This window comes from Pipistrellus kuhlii, unplaced genomic scaffold (assembly GCF_014108245.1).
Source record: "Pipistrellus kuhlii isolate mPipKuh1 unplaced genomic scaffold, mPipKuh1.p scaffold_m20_p_24, whole genome shotgun sequence".
NCBI classification, from domain to species: domain Eukaryota; kingdom Metazoa; phylum Chordata; class Mammalia; order Chiroptera; family Vespertilionidae; genus Pipistrellus; species Pipistrellus kuhlii.
In genome coordinates, this window is record NW_023425523.1 from 6,766,440 (window position 1) to 6,785,095 (window position 18,656).

General features: G+C 42.0%; 1 protein-coding gene across 4 annotated transcripts; it reads right to left on the reverse strand.

The window, feature by feature from the left end:
• Positions 1 to 557: 557 nt before the first annotated feature.
• RNPC3 (RNA binding region (RNP1, RRM) containing 3) lies at positions 558 to 14,512 on the reverse strand. 4 transcript variants are annotated; one of them, XM_036452661.2, is made up of 15 exons: positions 14,213 to 14,509; positions 12,767 to 12,814; positions 12,062 to 12,180; positions 11,327 to 11,410; positions 10,799 to 10,910; positions 9,506 to 9,574; positions 8,914 to 9,056; positions 8,405 to 8,530; positions 7,745 to 7,893; positions 6,385 to 6,546; positions 6,195 to 6,289; positions 6,024 to 6,082; positions 4,294 to 4,426; positions 3,559 to 3,629; positions 558 to 756 (listed from the first exon to the last, which is right to left on the reverse strand). In XM_036452661.2, exons 1-14 carry the CDS (start codon positions 14,402 to 14,404, stop codon positions 3,573 to 3,575), a joined length of 1,548 nt encoding a protein of 515 aa, XP_036308554.1. In that variant the 5' UTR covers positions 14,405 to 14,509; the 3' UTR covers positions 558 to 756; positions 3,559 to 3,572. The 4 variants fall into 4 exon arrangements, with proteins under 4 accessions (XP_036308554.1, XP_036308555.1, XP_045442915.1 ...); XM_036452662.2 differs by lacking the exon at positions 558 to 756 and adding an exon at positions 1,463 to 2,599; XM_045586959.1 differs by lacking the exons at positions 558 to 756; positions 9,506 to 9,574 and adding an exon at positions 1,463 to 2,599 and having other exon boundaries at positions 14,213 to 14,510.
• Between the last annotated feature and the right edge of the window lie 4,144 nt (positions 14,513 to 18,656).

The window sequence follows — 18,656 nt, forward strand, 5'->3', positions numbered from 1 at the left end:
TACTACATCTAAGCACTCAGCACTATGCCTGGTGAATGTTAGGTGCGCATCAGCTATTGATTCTGTTCCCTTACTTCCTCTGAAAGCCTTAATATCTCTTGATATTGATTTTGAAGGAGTCTTATTTGCACAGTAAATACTTTCTGATTCACCTAAAACAGCAACCTGAATGCTGTGCCTTCTGTCTGATGACAGACTTACCAGGATTACACTGACTGTTCATGTTACTAACAGGAGGCAGGCACCTTGAAGGGAACAAACACTTGAGGTGTTTTCCTACTTACCTACAGCTGAAACTAATTTCACCAAGGGAAAGGAATTTTATATCGGAAACATTTGTACCTTTTGAATGATATTCTAACAGATTATGGGGCACAAAAATCAGACTAGAAAAATTCCCTAAACTGGATAAACACACACACACACCTCATAGCCAGTGCACTGTTATGCAGGTAGATATTAAAAAGGGGCATTATTTGTAATATTAAAATAAAATTTAATATTGTAAAACCACCATCATACTTTCCTAGCTATGTAAAACATTAAAATTAAGAATATTTTAGTGAAAAAAATAATTTATTATATAGAAAGCCGATTAAAATGCACATAATGTATGTCCAATAAACTGATTTAAGTGCAAACACACTTAATTTTTAAATACACTTTAAAAGCTGTTACGCACAGTTCCATAGCCCAGATGGTCAATTTCTTCTCAAAGGTGCAAAACACAGGAAAGACATGGAATTCAAAAGGAACCTAAAATACCATAAAAATTCATTGAAAGCAGTAATGAGTATAAAACAGTTCATTGGTTTAAAAATAAATAAAAGCTAACATATTTATACTTAGAAAATTAGTGAATCATGTCAGTACAACATTTTGTCTAAAAAAAAAGCTTATAAAGAAACTAATTTATAACATTAGAAAATAAAACATTTAACTTCCTACTGGGGGAAAAAAGCAATTTCAATACCTATAATTTTTTTGCACTCTTAGGATGACAGTGATTATTAACAGATGTTTGCATTGTTTTCAGAGGACTAAGAATAGCAGGATTTGCAAGAAGGAAATGTAGAGGCACCAACCAACCTTTCTTCTCCTACCTAGAAAGGTAGATAGGGAGGTGACGTTAGGGAGCTGACCATTTTAATCTCACAAAGTCATATCCACACTGGTCAGTGCTTGTAACTATACTAAGGGAAGGATCCTTTTCAAATTCGATTCTTTGATTCCCAGAGATTTGATTTATTAGTTCTAAGACCCAGTTCAGGAATCTCAGTCTAAAAAGCCTTCCTAGGTGTTTCTCAACCTTGGTTACATATTAGAGTCAAAACTTAGGGAGGTCTAAAAAAAATCCCAGAATCTATGTTGCACACCCGATCGATAAGTCAAAACTCTGGGCGAGGAACCCAGGCATCAGATTTTTTTGGTGTTTTTGTTTGTTTTGTTTTGTTTGCTTTTTAATCAATACAATAAAAGTTTCCCATGTTATTTTAATGTGCAATCAAGTCTGAGACCCAGTTCTGGGTAATCCTGGTCATGAACTAGTCTGGAAACCACGGTTCTGACCTATCCACCGGGACTGTTTCTCTCCACCTAATGTGCTACCCTGAGTCAACATTCTGTCTTCCACCTCTGTTATACTTTTCTTCTTGCTTTTGTTTTGTTTGGTTTAGAAAAGAAAGGAATAAGATACTCCTATTTGCTGTCTGTCTCAAAGGAAATTTTAACAACACTTCAAACCTGAGGTTTGCTACTCTTATTTGGAATTTGCATAGGAATCTAGTTATGCTATTTTTTATATAGCTAATATATTTTTTAATATTTGAATTCTTAAAATAATAAAAGAAAAAACATTTTCCCAACCAAATTTTACAACACATTATACATAATACCTAAACTAAATCTATATATAAAGGCCGACTGGCCAATAGGCCAGTAGCTATGATGCACACTGTCCACCGGGGGCAGACACTCAATGCAGGAGCTGCTGAGCTGCACTCACATGGCAGCAGTTCTAGGGCAAGGCACCTGGAACCAGAAAGCAAGGAGCCCAGTTCAGGGGTGCATCACCCCAGAACCACCCTCTCAAATCCAGGACCCCTTGGGGGATGTTAAGAGAGCGGATTTTGGCTTGATCCCCGCAGGCTAGGCCCAGGGACCCCCACCAGTGCACGAGTCCATGCACCAGGCCTTTAGTATGTCAGAAAACAGAACACATTCCTGAATTTGATCTAGAAATTACATAAATGAAGAAAAAGGGCTGAATTCTGTATTAAAGTGAATGCATACATTCTACAAGTAAATAAATTGACCTGATTCACTAACTTTCCCTGAAAAAATTACATAACCTAAAGGAAAGTCTAGAAAATTTAGCAGCACATTTCAACAAACCCATAAAAGATTTGTTCAATCAACACTGATATTTAGGAATATTTCTTTTAAGTTGCAAAAAAGTATTGCTCATTCTGGACCAATGGGTGGGAGGGAAAAAACATTTCTAAGGAAAACAAAAAACAAAAGTACTGCCCCCAAAAGGATACGAGAAAGGATACACTTTGCATGACAGTGTTACAGCGGTATTTACGCAGGAATGCTTCTAAAGAAGAACAGCGGGTTGCAGTTTAATTTCTTCTCACTTTCCACATGTTTGCATATAAATGATTTTTTTAAAACACACACTAAATATTGTTTCTTGTTAACTGTTCCACTAGGGCATTTGTAGGACTTCTGACTATACCACTATAGATGTTTTAAAACAAAACTCAAATATGTAAGGTATCTCATAAAAGGAATAAACATAAAGCAAAATTTTGTCTAAGTTAAATAATTTTTTCAGCTTAACACCAGTAATTTTGACCCATTTACTTCATATTCTTCCAGTGTACAAAGGCAGAAATATTTTAAATAAAAGTAAAAAAGGATATATTTCCATTCATTTTCTTCATCAATGTAACACAACTTTAAAGTTGGAAATGTAATTCTACCATTTTTAATAAAATTACTTGAATGTACATTAGAATTACACATTTGAAAGACAAAAGATTCCATTCCCCAAAAGACAATGTAAGTATTTCTCTTAAGTGTTCAATTAGTAATTAGTAATGCAAGAGCTCAGGCCACCAAGGATGACTGCTTTGTCCTGGCTTGGCCCACACACCCCGTCACAGAAAAACTGGGGGGCTGGAGGGGCAGGAGAGCTGGGTTCTTGGTTTCCCAAGGTCTCTACCCCAGACCTCCTGAACAGAAACTCTGGCAATACGATACACTCTCCCCTTATAAAACCCATTTTCCAAATATAACTTTTATATCCAAATAGGCTTTATTCTGTAGTTATAATGCTGAAGTTGACTGAGAATTAACTGCACAGTTAGACAGAGACAGCGATGGAGAGATGGCTGCAGGGCCCTAACTAAGGGCTTTCACTTGAGTTACTGCTCTGCCAGCTCTGAGAGGTAGACAGGTGGTGGGCGGGATAACGACAGGGCCCGCCTCCATAAGAGTTTAGGGGGTGGAATCTCAAAAAGTCTTCTTTCATTCATTCCTACCCACACTTACCTTTACCGAGATTATCACTTCCTTCTTCCTTCTTTAGAATCTTGTTTTGGTCTAGCAGACCGAGCGAATTGCTAATATTTAAAAATTAAGGTTTGCTTAACAAACATAGAAGCAATCTTTTCTAATTATCAGGAACTTTCTAATTCAGGGCAGAATTGATCTTTTATATTTATACTCTCAGACATTTGTTAAATACGTTTTATCTACCTGCTGTCCACGATTTGGGGGAGAAGTAAAAAATATAGTACCTTTCTCTCCAGTCAGTATCTTCCCACCTATATCTTCATCTGTCCTGCTGATTAGCAACTTGTGAACTACATTCGCTAAAGGCAGGGTAATTAATCAATGGTATATTTTGTTTATTAAAATTCTAGAATGCAAATAAGAAATACAATATAAGGCATAACTACAACGAACTGTATCTCTGTAATGAGCCTAAGGGAACTTCGGGAGACTGCAGGCACAGGCGCAGTGTGCACATGCTCTGTTGGGCTGAGGAAGAGAAAGGTCGAGACCTGGCTACATCTAACACCCTCATGCTGCTGCTGAGGTTCCTTCACTTCCAGTGTTCACCTAAACAACACTCATCTCTCAGCCAGGATGACTGTGATTGAGGACCTCCAGGTAGAATGTCAGCCGGTAAGTCTTCTAAAGGCGGGTAAAAATTAGTTTCAGCGATACGCTTCTCCTGACAACTATCATAGAGTGCTTGGGACAGAAAGGTTAAAAGGATACGACCACCATGGGTTTCCCAAAAAGCACATAGCCATTGGCTTCCTTCAAGGCCTTTGCCGCTGCTTTTTCGTCCGGGAGCCCAATGAAGGCCTGTCCTTTCATGCGGCCCTCCTTCATCAGGCGGACGTCGAACCTGGAGGTCAGAACAGCAGGCTTGAGTCAAAGAACGTCAAACCATGGCGACCAAATGAATGGAAATGTTGCCAGTCCAGGGCGAAAACAACAACTATCCAACCTCGTTGGCACATCAATTCCTCACTTCCTAAAGCTGTATTCTGTGTTCAGCCCCAAAATTGATTCCATGAGTAGACAATCGAACTTTGAGGATGCGCTTACACATATTTTTCAGCTATCTTAAATGTATTTATGTGATTTAAAAAAATATCTTCCTCGCAACTATGAAGCACATTTCTTAAGTTATGTCATATCTCTATTTTTAAAAAATTCCACGCAAACAATTCAATACTATTGCTCAAGAGACAAAAAGCAACTATACAACCAAAAACAGGATTTCGGGGCAGGAAGAGACATTACTAAGCACCACTTCACAGGGACGCCCCCGGAGACAGTGGTTTCTTCACTGTCGCTTTACTGAGCTCAGGTCAGAGATCTAAATACAAGCACATGTGTAATTCCACGTGTAGAATTCCACTCTTTCATAGTGCTTTTTTTTTTTAACATTTTGTACACAAAGCTATATTGGAGACTCCTTAGAAAAAGCAGATTATAACTTGTAACTGAAGTACTGCTTTAGAGAGTCTATTGGACTAGGAAAATCATATAAGTATGAAAAAATGCAGTGAAATTTTAAAATTCACATGACTAAGTCCCATGGGGAACAATTATTAGTCATCTTGTCGTGCACAACCTTCTCCATATAGAATTATTTTCCCCATGAAACTCTAAATGCAAGCAATCCTGGAAATAGAAAAAAAAAGAATGTATACACACATTTGTACATACATATCAATACATATAAAGTATTTATTGCCGAGACCGGTTTGGCTCAATGGATAGAGCGTCAGCTTGGGGACTGAAGGGTCCCGGGTTCGAGTCCAGTCAAGGGCATGTACCTTGGTTGCAGGGTATATCCCCAGTAGGGGGTGTGCAAGAGGCAGCTGATCGATGACTCTCTCTCATTGATGTTTCTAACTCTCTATCTCTCTCCCTTCCTCTCTGTACAAAATCAATAAAATATATTAAAAAAAAAAAAAGTATTTATTTATGTTTCTTACCATCATGATTTAAAGGCAGCAACAAGAAAAAGGACCAGCAAGAAAACCTTTTGATATTCTATAAGAAGAGGCATTGGGGACTACTGCATATAATGGAAAGTTTTAAGACCGTGCATACCTATCTAAAAAGGAACACAAGGCCAGACTAGACTTGAAAAGTGCTGGTTGCTCAGGAAGTTTAAAACAAATTAACTAGTTGAGAGGTCTCTCTCCTCACCTCTTCTACTTCTACTTTACATGGCCAGCAGTCTTATGGATTTAGGAGCCAACTATTATGGAAATTTCAAAGAATGAAACTCTAACTGCAAACATCAGCTTTTATATCATTTGCAACGGGACCACGTGGCCTTCACTGGGATGAAACCACTGAATGGTTACAACCTGCCTTTGCAAAGAAACCTGCTGACTCCGGCTTCTCACTAAGGGACAGGCGTGGGGATGAACCAGGGTTACTTCCTAACCGGCGAAAACTCTGAGAATATGACAGCCACTTACATGATCCGTTGTGTTTCTGATGAAAAGTCAACATATCTTCCAAAAATAAATTTAAGGTCCTAGAATTTCAATAAGAAAAAAAAAAAAAAAAAAAAAAAAAACAAGTAAGGAAGTCCAGCAAAAAAAAATTAATAGTAAAATAATAAGCTTTATTTATAAATTTTGACCTACCTTTTCTTGAACATGTTTAGCTAAATTCTTTACATAAATCCTACAGTTTGGTTCACCAGGTTCATAACTTCTGAAAACCGAAAGCGTTTCCATTTCTTATTAAAAACAAAACAAGGAAGTAAAGTTAAGATATTTTAGATCAATTTGAAAGTTTCAAAGGGAGCAAGGCAGGTTCCTGTCATGCAATTACCTTCTCGAGAGACCCGGCCCTTCTCCAGCTCCCGCCTTGAGATACACTCGGACGGCGTCTCGTCCGAGTCTTCTTTACTTTCCTCTTCGACGCTCGGGTTGGGTTTGGGGAAGATCTTTCCAAATCCTACAGTGGACGCATCGCCTTGAGCAGCAGGTAAATCTAAGGGTTAAGGTCAACGGGAGCCGTTAAAAATCCCTCCTTTCAAGACAGTCCGTTTTCCACTTTTAATTTTCAAGACGTCTTTGTGGAACAGGTAGGCAAAGTGTACTTGTCAAGGTTCAGAGAGTAAATATTTCAGGGTTTACAGGAGTATGAAAGTGTCTTCATAATGTACAAAACTTATCCTAACAGAACTGGCGCCTGCAGGCATCTAGTCACATTGCTGGTTCCTAATCAATACGACGAACATACTAACAAGACCTCTGAGCATCACACTTAACGAGAAATGGAAAAATAAGTCAGCATAAGGATCCTTCTAGTACATTTCCAGCGTGAACATCAGTACAAACCAAACTCCAGAGCTCCTTGGAGTCCATTATTCGCAACCGGCAATGAGACATTTCCATCGGAAGCACCAATTCTAAGTATATAAGAGAGGTGACAATGGACTGAGGAAGCCCTGACATGACTGCATATTTTACACATAGTTCACAAATACTGAGACAGAAACAATTATATAGAATATAATTGTAACACAAACGCTGACTGAGAAACGTGTTTACATCGCATTTAAAGAACTATGCTAAGCGAAATAAGCCTGTCAGAGAAAGATAAATATCACATGGTCTCACTCATTTGTGGAATATAATGAACAACATAACTGATGAACAAAAACAGATCCAAAGACAGAGAAGCATCGATTAGGCCATCATATCTCAGAGGGAAGGTAGGGGAGGGGGAGGGTAAAGAGAAGGGAAGAGATCAACAGAAGGACTTGTATGCATACATATAGGCCTAACCAATGGACACAGACACCAAGGGGGTGAGGGCATAAATGGGGGGAAGGGAGAGCGTGGGATAAGGACACATATGTAATACCCTAATAAAGAAAAAAAATAAAGGACGTTTACTTTAAATTCCTTAAAAAAGGTGAAAGAATTTTAAAAAATACAAAAAGAAATTAACTCATAGACAACAGTATGGTGATTATCAGAGGGAAACAGTGAGGGGGAAGGTAGGAGAGTAAAGGAGGGACAAATGTATGGAAAGAGACCTAACGTGGCACGGTGAACCATACGCAGATGATATATTATAGAACTGTGCCCCTGAAACCTATACAACTGTATTAACCAATAAGCTCAATAAAAAAATAAAGAGCATTCCTTTATACAGAAAAAAAGAACTAGAATGTGCTTACCAGGATTTTGTTCTTCAAAACCATCTTCCTTTTCCAAGTCTTTCTTAACTGCAGCTGGCATGTCGGTAGATATATGGAACTCAATCTTTTTATTCCCGACCGGCTGTGGCTGATCAAACACATCGGACGGGGACAGCACCGGGTGTAAGCTGCGGCGCACCAACAAGCACAGCGTTACTTCGCAACCGCAAGGAATGTCCCCAGGAAAACACTATTCATGTTTACTGTACTTTAAAAAGCTAACGCTGACCAAGTACTCAACACTACAGGCATTTTACCAAGTAAAACCTGCATTAACTACTTCCATAGACCCTGACCAGTTCTACTGTGAGTCCTATTAAGTTCCTAGTTTAGAGTCATTACATCATCACTCAGAAGTGAGAGACACAGTACGTGAGGACTATTAGAAATGGAGAAAAAGATCATTTAAACAAACGCCTTTCTCAATTTATGAAGTTATGAGTTCAAGGAAAATTGACATGGAAAAGTTCCATGAAATTAAAATCACAAGTAAGAGTAATTTAATCTGATTAAGATATTGAGAAACATAGAACTCACTGGCAAACAGACATCTCTGCCACAAATGGACTGAAGAAATGCGAGTTCACAAGCAGACTAGCGCCTATGGAACCCTTATTCCATAATCCAAAACAAGACTACCTGTGAGTCACGGGCGCAGGTGCGGTCAGCATGTCCTTTATCTTCCGCCTTTTTCTCACATGGCGTTGTCTTGTTGCTTTTGGTCTTTTGGGCTGAAGATTTGCTAATTCCATTAGTTTGGCCATTCTGCCTTGGGGGAAGGGAAAGGAAAAAATAATTTCTGTACACCAAAAGGTTGCCAGTTTGATTCCTGGCTGGGGCGAGTACAGGAGGCAACTAACTCATCGATGTTTCTCTCTCTCTCTCTTTTTCTTTCCCTCTCCCCTCCTCCTCTTCCTCTCTCCAAAAAAAAAATAAAAAATAAAAAAATCAATAAACATATCCTTGGGTGAGACTTAAAAAAACTGTATAACTACTATCTATATGCTAGAGGGGTGGTGCTGGGGATGAACAAATTCTGATGTCTCCAAATTACTGAGAATTACAGTAAAATTCAGAAGAGCGAGAGACTCTCTTCTCAGAGAATGCGTCTCTTCAAATCTAAACAGGTATGATACGAAGTCACCAACCTCTGTCGGTCTTCCTCATCGCTGCTTTCGTACTCGGATTCTTTACTTGATAAGTCCTCATCCTCATCGGGCAAAGGCGGGTCCTCCGGGGGCCGAGGAGACCCCGGGGGCAGAGGGGCGTGTAACGGCACATAGTCTTCATACTAAACAACAACAACACCATGATGTTTCCCGAACAGATAAACCCCTCCATTCGATGCACGATTCTCATCTCTCTGTAGCTCATGATATTAGGACACACTCCACACACGGAGGGACACCTGCCTGGCAGATGCCTAGCTGAGCAAATACGTGCTGCTTCTTCCTGGGCACCTGGCGTACACCTTTTAAGAGTCTCTACTTAAAGGTGTATGCAAAAGCAACCATTTCCAACTTCCCTGGCAGTTCAGAGTTCACCAGGGAACTGTTTTAGCCAACGAAGAGTTGGCATGAAAACCTTCACCCATGAACGTCTCTTGCTTTGTGCTCGGCAGGCTCCTTAGTTTCAGGGCACAGGAGAGGTCAAGGGCCCAGCATCGGGAGCATTTAGTCTCAATGATCCCACCCCTGAAGGAGCAGTTTTGAATCTTGAAAATTGTAAGAGCTTTCTTACCATGGGAGGCCGTGCAGTGATCGGTCCGAAAGGTGTGGGCAGATTCATTTTATTCATCAGATGAAGCACCTTAAAATTATAAAGCATTTAGAACTGCTTAGTAAAATGGTGTCAGCTCACGTTTTATGTATTTAAAAACTCTGCATTGATTCAACTGATTAATGGGGTGCAGAGGCCGGCAGACCTCTCACTGTCATGACCCCAGGACAGGCCTGGAACAAGGCCCTGGTGGATCTCAGGGTAGCCTTCCTAAATTTTTGTCAGCCCTGCAAACGTTATTCTCATTATTACGATACAACATCTTCTCACATGCTGTTTCTCCCTTGATCATTGTAAAATTAGGAAACAGAAAATAACCAAATCAACATTATCTACATTCTGTACTAAAAAAAAGGATCCTGTTACTATCAATACTTTCAAACCTTTGCCCTGGGGGTCAACTATGTCCTTTCCTTTAAAAATCTCTACTTAAAGGTGTATGCTACAGTAACCAAGAATTACCAGAAATTGCATTTCCCAAATTATCTTGTGTTTATTATTAATACTAAACATAATAGGTTGCTTATGCCATTCCTATATAATAAAAGGCTAATATGCAAATTGACCGAGTGCCAGAACCACTGGTTGCTATGACACTAACTGACCACAGGAGCCAGGAGCTCAACTCAGGAGCTGCCACTGGGGGAGCACTGCTCAGCCAGAAGCCGGGCTCATGGCTGGCAAGCACAGCCTCCACAGCAGCGGGACATCCCCTGAGGGGTCCCAAGCTGAGGGAACCCCAGTGCACAAATGTCATGCACCAGGCCTCTAGTAGTTTATAAAAGCCTGTACTTGAATGCGGTAATATTTCATTACCATTTGAAATTGACTGAATGTCTGTGATGCAACCCCCCACCCCCAATTCATATGCTGAACCCTGACCCCCAATGTGTAGGTATTAGAAGGTGGGGGAAGGATGGGGGGAAGGAATGGGGCTTTGGGAAGTAAATAGGTCATATGCCAGGTCATCTGCCACCTGAAGAGAGCCCTCACCAGAACCCCACCTCACTGGCACCCTGATCTCGAACTTCCAGACGTGAGAAATCATTTCCTGTTGTTTATAAGTCATCTACTCTGTGGCATAGTTACAGCAGGCTGCACTGATTATGACATCTTTCAGCAAATGCAATATCCATGCCTGTCGGAATTAGTCTAACTAGTACTCTACGGAAAACTCTGAGAATTGGCCTGGAAAATAAAACGTCAGGTTCCTCCTGCCTTTCCCGTGGGGAACGCTGGTTTCACTCTACGCACCTGGACGTAGAACTTGGGCACACTCGCCAGGGCGTTGACTATGTTTGCGAGGATTGTGCTGGACGGCGGCGGGTACATGTACTTGAGGCAGGAATCCAGAGGAAACGTCAGCCTGGAGAAAACATTTACAATGCTTATTGTGTTCCCCTGAGTTTCATGTCAAGAACTCGTTGTAGATAACGTAACATACAGAACCGATCCAATAATTCAGTACTCTAGGGTTGCTTGGTGCCTGAGAGACCCAAACAAGCACATTTAGGCAGAAAGCTGTCTTCTGGCCGCATTACAGGAAAATAAGAATTTTCTTATCAGACCTTATCTCGTAGCTCTGAACATTTTAATGGAAGCAAATTCAGTGACCAACTCTTATAGCTCAAAATGTTTAATCGACAGATTAAAAATAGACATGCCAAAATATCCCTTTTGAATAAATTATCTGATTTACAATACACACACACACACACACACACACAGAGAGAGAACAAAAAAATTAAAAAGAACAACAAAGTACAAAGAAAAAGCACTCACCCATGGTTTGGTGCAATTCCATTTTCTATAGTCAAACAACCAAGTTCTTTCTTTTCTTTATCATCTTCCACAGGCTCCTCAGACCTAGGACACACAGAATCAAAGCTGGTCTGAGCTTTAGAAATAGAGTGAAAAAATACATACAGGAAAAAAGTTATCTTTCCACACATGGCATTACGAAAACAGTTCCATAATAAATAGAATGTTCAGATACTGTCCATGACATGCCACATTTCATTTAGTCTTCACTGAAACCCTAGGAAGATGGTGTGATAAATCTCACTGAAGATGGAAAACCCCTGAAATTTACCTGGTGTACAACAGTGATGCCCCAATTTCTATAATTGCATTGCTCCTCTCCCCCAGTTTCTAACTTAGAAAACTGGGTTAAGACCCAAAAATCTATATGCCAGTCAAGATCCTAGAGGACGCAGCTGGTCCAGGGACCACTAGTCTTCAAGACCCACTGGTGTAAAGCTTATTTGTAAAGGTTATATAACTTAACTTACAAAGAGTTATAACTGAAACCAAATACCAGTCTTTGCAAAAGCCCTACCTATGCATGATACCCACTGTCTGTAATACAATGTTGTTAACAGAACTCTCTTCCCACATTAATTCCTAACATTAAATCAACTCCTAATGCACGACTAGGAACAAAAATACATTGTTTTAATGTACTAGATCCAACGAGAGAGATGTATCCATGTTAGGAAAAGCCAACTATCTACGCACCTCTTCTTTTTGTCTGTGCCTGCAAAGGGACATGGGGAATGGACTTCATCTTGCTCTTTTGCAAATTCAACAACTAACGTGTGACCTAGAAGTTTCAGCTGGTGGAGTCTTGTCAGTGCCTGCAGTTAGAAGAAGAGAAAATTCGATTTGTTAGAGACCACCTACCTTTACACATGCCCTTTGTTAATGCTGTTATCACTTCTCTGGCTCTTTCTCACTCGTTTCTAATTTCACACTGCCCAACCTTTCTTACTGGCTTCCTATCACTTAGCAAAATTAAAATCTGGCCGGGACCGGTTTGGCTCAATGGATAGAGCGTCGGCTTGGTGATTGAAGGGCCCCGGGTTCGATTCCGGTCAAGGGCATGTACCTTGGTTGCGGGCATATCCCCAGTAGGGGGTGTGCAAGAGGCAGCTGATCGATGACTCTCTCTCATTGATCTCTCTCCCTTCCTCTCTGTATAAAAATCAATAAAATATATTTTAAAAAAATTAAAATCTGGTTAAATCCAGCACATGTTTACTGTTCTTAGATACCAATACCTAGACTTCGGGTAAGATCTGCCAACTGACAGAGTCCAAGGTAGCCTGTGGAGCCAAATGTTGAAATACAAACCCTTTTGCTTTTTAAAACTATAGTTTATGTGTTATTTTTTGAACCAAGCCTGGATAATGGTTAACTGTGATAGTAAAGAAAAAGTCCCACCTTTACCGCTGCTTTTTCATTAGGGAAAGTAGCAAAAGCTGTATGTTTCTGAAAAAGAATGAAGGTACAAAATTATTTCAAATATAATTTCAGCTTTTCATAAGGAAGTCTAGTGATTTGACACATTAATAAAATCTTGGCAAAGAATGAAAATTCACGATCACTTTAACGGATTACTGCTAACTCCATCACAGTGGTTTTGAATCTTTTCTGGATCAGACTGGAGATGGAAATTATGTAGCCTTTTTTGTTACAGCTATGGGAGCGCTCGCTTGACATCCGTCAAATAGTTCAACACATCAAAAGTTTAAAAACTACTATACCTAGTAAAAGCACTATTCTTAAACTATAAGAAAATATAAAATACCTGCCATTTTATAATACATATAAAGAGCTTAAACTTTGTACACCCAAATGCAGAGTTTAAAAATGTTCGTAGGGAAAAAAAATCCTTTGAGTGCATGTTTCCTTTGGGCTTTATCTTTGTAATAAGGGTTCAAAGGAAGAACTCTATTTTTAAATATAAATTGTGAATATTTTCATAACAGAAAGGGAGCACTAAGTCAAAAGAAAACAAATGATCATGCTAAGAGTTCCTGCCTAAAGCATTTAAAGGTGCTTGAATACATTGTTACTTTTGTCTCCTCTGATCTAAGATGACTTGAGTGCACTTAAACTGAATCGCATAGGATCTTTGTACCTGCTGGCACACAGCAGGTCCTTGAATACTGAATGTCGTTTTGTTCAAAGTCCTCTCCTTACAAGTTGATGAGCTGCCTCAGGAGCTTGACTAACTCTTGTTTCTATCAATCAGCCTACGGTAAAACCAGACCCCGTGTATGTCCTTTTGCTTAAAGTTGCAGAACCTAGCAATGACATTGAGGAGTTACTGCACCTGACACTTGCATCAAAACTGGTCTTTTTTTTTTTTTTTCACTGATCCTCAACCCTTTTTTTTTTCACTGATCCTCAACCCTGGCTGCATGTCAGAACCAATCACCTGGGCCTAGACTCCGGATTCCAATAATTACAGGCTGTGTTGTGATTAAGCCGGGGACTTTAGCACCATGGGTGACTTGCCCCATCTGAGCCCGCCTTGCAGAAACTTAACAGCGCCGTTCCTCTTCTAATGCACACAAATCCAGCTAAAACATCGTCGGGTTTAAAAGAAATGAAGTGGAAATTCTGTAACTAGTTCACTCCAATATAGTATTGCAGTTTCTCCTCTTATTCCTGGCTTACAAATGAACCAATATTTTTTTTTAAGTCCTTCTTCCCTATTTCCCAGAGTACGGAGACTGGGAGAAGCACCCCCGTCCTCCGAGGTGTTCTGGGATCTACACATCTAGGCAGTTCCGCGGCGCTGTCACCGGTCCAGGCTTCCGCCCATCAGAACGTCGCTGGGCGCGCGGGAGATCGGGATGGAAAAGAGGGGAGCGCCCTTACCAGCCGCCCCTTATCGGACAGGACGCGCACGGACTGCGCCCCGAAATACTTGAGCAGGTCCTCCTTCTCCTCCGCGCTCAGCTCGGCCGGCAGGTGCCTCACGAGGAGGGTTCGGTCGCCCCGCGGCGGGGACAGCGAAGCGGAGCCCGGGCACCCTCTGGCTCCGGGCAGCGGCGGCTCGGGGGCCGCCATCGGCCCCGGAGAAGGAGGGACCGGGATGCGGAGCGCAGGACCCCGGCAGAACACAAGCGGGGATCAATGTGTAAGTTTTCCGCCTCGCGCGAAGGATTCTGGTAGCACGGAAATGCCGCGAGAGGTGGGTGCTTTCTCGCGAGACTCTCGCGAGAGTGACACTTTGGAGGGCGGTTCCTGGGGCCGGAGGGCGTGGCTGTGCAGTGATTGGAAAGGAACGTGGTTAGAATTCCAGGCAGCTGCGGAAGGTATTAAAAACTAAAACGTGCCCGAGGGAGTGTGAGGATTTAAAAAGCAGTCAAAGAAGGAACAGAGAGGCGATACCTCAATCGAGCTGAAGGAGGGAAGCCTGACAGGAATCTATTGCGCATGTTCGGGCGGGGGGGGAGGGGGGGTGGCGCCTGCGCAGTCGGCCGCCCTGGTCCCGCCCCTGCCCGGTGGCGAGGAGGGTGCGGTGTGAGCTTGTGGGTGTGATTTACACTGGGGATAGGTCACCTCGGAGACTGCAAGTTCTTTTTGCAGCTCAGCGAGGTCCACGCAGGCAGGAGAACTCAGTATACGGAACACAGTGTTGGAACACATGTGTTTTGTCTTCTGGGTCGCTGTGCACACAGCAGCCCGGTGGGCGCTCAGGCCAGGGCTCATTTCTTGACTCATTCATGCTTCCCTCCTACATTCACCTTGTGCAGCAGTGAAGCACGCCCCTACCTGGAATCCAAGTCCCTGGCATGTGCCCTGACTGGGAATCTAACTGTGACCTCCTGGTCCACTGGTGGATGCTCAGCCACTGAGCCACACAGGCGGAACATCCAATCTTATATTTATCTTGCCTGCTTGTATCAGTGTTTCTGTTTTGCACTCAGAGACCATTAAAAGCACAACTTTGGGAGTGAAACTGCCTCGGTTTATATTCCTGTTCTGCTCTGTGACTTAGGGGGAGTGCCTTAACTGCTCTGCCAAGCTCTCTGATCTGTAAAACGAAGACACCGCCTTCGTCATAGGCTTGTTATTAAGTTTTAAATGAATGAATCTGCCATACAGTTGTTCTCTCTGTTATTTTTACTTTGACTTGCTGATTGTATGGGTAACGTTTGTCTTCCCCACTAGATTTTTAGGAACCATGTTATTTTCTCCCACTATTGTAGCTCCAGACCCGGCTCATAGTAGGTACTATAAATTGTTGAAAATAATAATAACAATAAAAAGAATGGTTTAAGTCCAGGTAATGAATGCCTGTCTTGTGTGTGCTGAAGTCAGCGGCATATTCTGCATTTATCAGTCATAGCCACTAGGTGGCAAGCTTGTCCCAGGCAAGGCAAATGCTTTAAGCCCCCCCCATTAGCTGATGATGGGGGAGTATCATACAATACAGTGTATGGTTTTTAGGCTGGTAGAAGGATAGGAAGATGAAAGTTTAATTATAAATAAAAATTGCCGATTTTTATTCTTCATTCCATCATGTGCTCTGCCCTTCTGACTAGCTCATCTTTCAATCAACTTATTTATTTTTAAAGTTTTTAACTGGCCACACACAGACACTGGCTGAACGTGGGTGGCCCGGCTGCTGTGGCAGCAGGATGAGACCCGCTATGATTCTGAGTTTTGAGTGGCTTCGTTGCCTGCATGTGTGTGTGGGGGGAAAAGAGCAATGTGCCCCTCACCCTAGGCTGCTCCCCAGGTGTCCCGCTCACCCCCAAGAGGGCAGGCCCGAGACCTGCTACGGTCACCTAGGGGCACTTCTGTCCTTGACGATTTGTTCAATAGAGATCAAATCCTGAACACATTAACCCCAAAGCTGGCAAGAGGCGTACATAACAGGACATGCTGACGTTTCAACTCCTCCATTTCTAGAAAGCTCTCCTTTACTTCTGTTTACTTAAGGACCCACTGATGCCATTTTCCCTTTCTCCCCTCAGAACATTTTTTCCAAACAGGAAAAACTAAAGAAAGCCACACACATCCATATTTGCTGAGCTCTTAAGATCCCTTCAGTATCCAAACTTCAACCAAACTCAAACCAGCTGCGCTTGTCAATGTTTGATTTCAAAATTCTGGGGCCTGAGGCTCCATGTGGTCCTTGTGGGCATGAAGCACCAGTCAGGGCTTCCAGAGAAAATGTTCGCTGGCTCCTAGTCTGGGTCAGAGGCCCCAGGACCTGGTGCAGGGCCCAGTCAGAGGCTGCAGTTGCCCCATGGGCACAGCCTCAGGAAGAGCCCAGAACACACAGGAGACTGGATGGAGGTCATAGGCATTTCCTGCAGATAACACATCCAGCATTTCTCATTCCACTGACACCTCGTTAGAATATTCACAATTCTCCACTGAAAAACGATGCTCAGAAAGGTCTCTTATAGGATTATTATTAACCAGTTTTCTTAATTCTTTCAATCACAGACCTTGGCCTACTGGTTCCCAAATCTACTGTGATTGTGGCTGGAACCTGAGTTACGTTCTATCTTATTCTTGAACAAGAACTTGGTCTCCCTTCTGATTATTGCTCATTATAAGGGTGTGAGGCACATGCCATTTTCATTTTCTTCCAGCTCACAATGTGTGTCATTTTTGGAAAATAAACTGCTATTGTGCCTGGTATAAAAGAAAGAAATGAAAGTGTCGAAGAGTCTACAAATGAGATAACCTCTAAATAATCAAAGTTTGGGGCTTTTGAAAACTTTATAAATACCAATCAATTGAAATTGATTAAATGTGTGTATATGCTTCTTATAATCAAAAACCAGATGGAAGTATTTTTTTCTCTACTTTTAGCAAACAGGAGGGAGTAGCATAAGGCTTCTATCAGTGAAGTTTTTAAACGCTTCTACCTATTTTTAGATTGTTTTAGCCAGGTGGTAAATCACAGTGTAACCTGTTTCATAAGATCAAAAACAAATTATTGTTGTCTTCTGGGTAATCTCATGGTCCATCTAAACAACAGAAGTCCGACATTTAGTCAATATTTGTTTTCCAAATTAATGACCTTGGTCAGTAGAATTATTCAGTGATACTTCAATTACCTAAAATTAAGCAAACTGGCAACCTGTCTCATGTAAAATAAAGCTTACTCCCCATTCCCTGCTCCCCTCCCCCCCAAAAAAATATGCAGAAATCTCTGACCATTCAGAAGGGTAGCTTGCTCCAGACTTCCCATTTCTCAGCGGTAGGGCTTGCAGCGAGCTACCTGTGTTCACTTCAGGGCTAGACTTACGGGCTGGGAGCCATTACCATCCAGCTGCTGACCCTGTGTCAGGGGGAGCAGCAGACCTTCCAGTGAAATCTGCTGTGATCTGCTGGGCTCTTCAAGGTTGGGCTTGGTGACCAGAAGCTGCGTGGCTTGGAAACAGCGAGGCCTGTTGTTAAGGATGGAATGAGGACCCAGAACAGCGCCTCCCAGAGGAGCGGAGCCTGGATGTTGATCCTGGGCAGGCTGGTTTCTCCCTGAGACACAGCTCCCCAACCTGCTCCCTCCCTTCCCTGACAACCACCTTTGTTGCATTTCCCACCAGCAGCTACCAAAGAATTCCAACTCCTGGATCTAGTTTACTCTTAGATGATCTCTTTCATTCTTTATTCGGCACCTCTTTTTGATTTATGAACAATTCTAAGACCCTTCATTGTGTAGTTTTGAAGTGAAATGAAAAGTTGAAGGGTAAAGACTGGCAGCCCACCGCCATTTCCTCGGTGGGTGCATGTTTCCTAACCTGCCAGAATAAAGACCCGCGATGATAATGGGCCACAGCTTCCTTTTCGTGTCTTTGTCCCGGTTTTTAGGGCGATTTCTTGTGCCCTGTTAGTAAGTAAGGGCATTATAACTTACAGGATAACAATCTGGGTTATTGTTTCTTAGAAAAAAAATGGACACATGCAGAAAGGCATATTTATGTTTAAGATATTCAGTTACAGCCCAGACAGTGTGAGTGTCATCAGCTGGTTGAGTGTCGTCCCGTGCCCCTAAAGGTTGCCAGTTCCATTCTGGGCAGATGCCCGGGTGGCAGGTGAAGTCCCTAGGCTGGGTGCATGTGGAAGACAACCAATGGATGTCTCTCTTTCCCTCCCTCCATCTCTCCCTACTTCTCTCCCTCCCATTTATGCCTATCTGTATATATACATTCAGATACATAACTTAGTGGCCAGATTATTATGACCACCCTGTCTGTCCTCTGTTGGGCCACCTTTTGCCGTCAATACTGTGGCGATTCTTCTTGGCATTGACTCCACGAGATGTTGAAAGGTGATGCGAGGAATCTGACGCCAT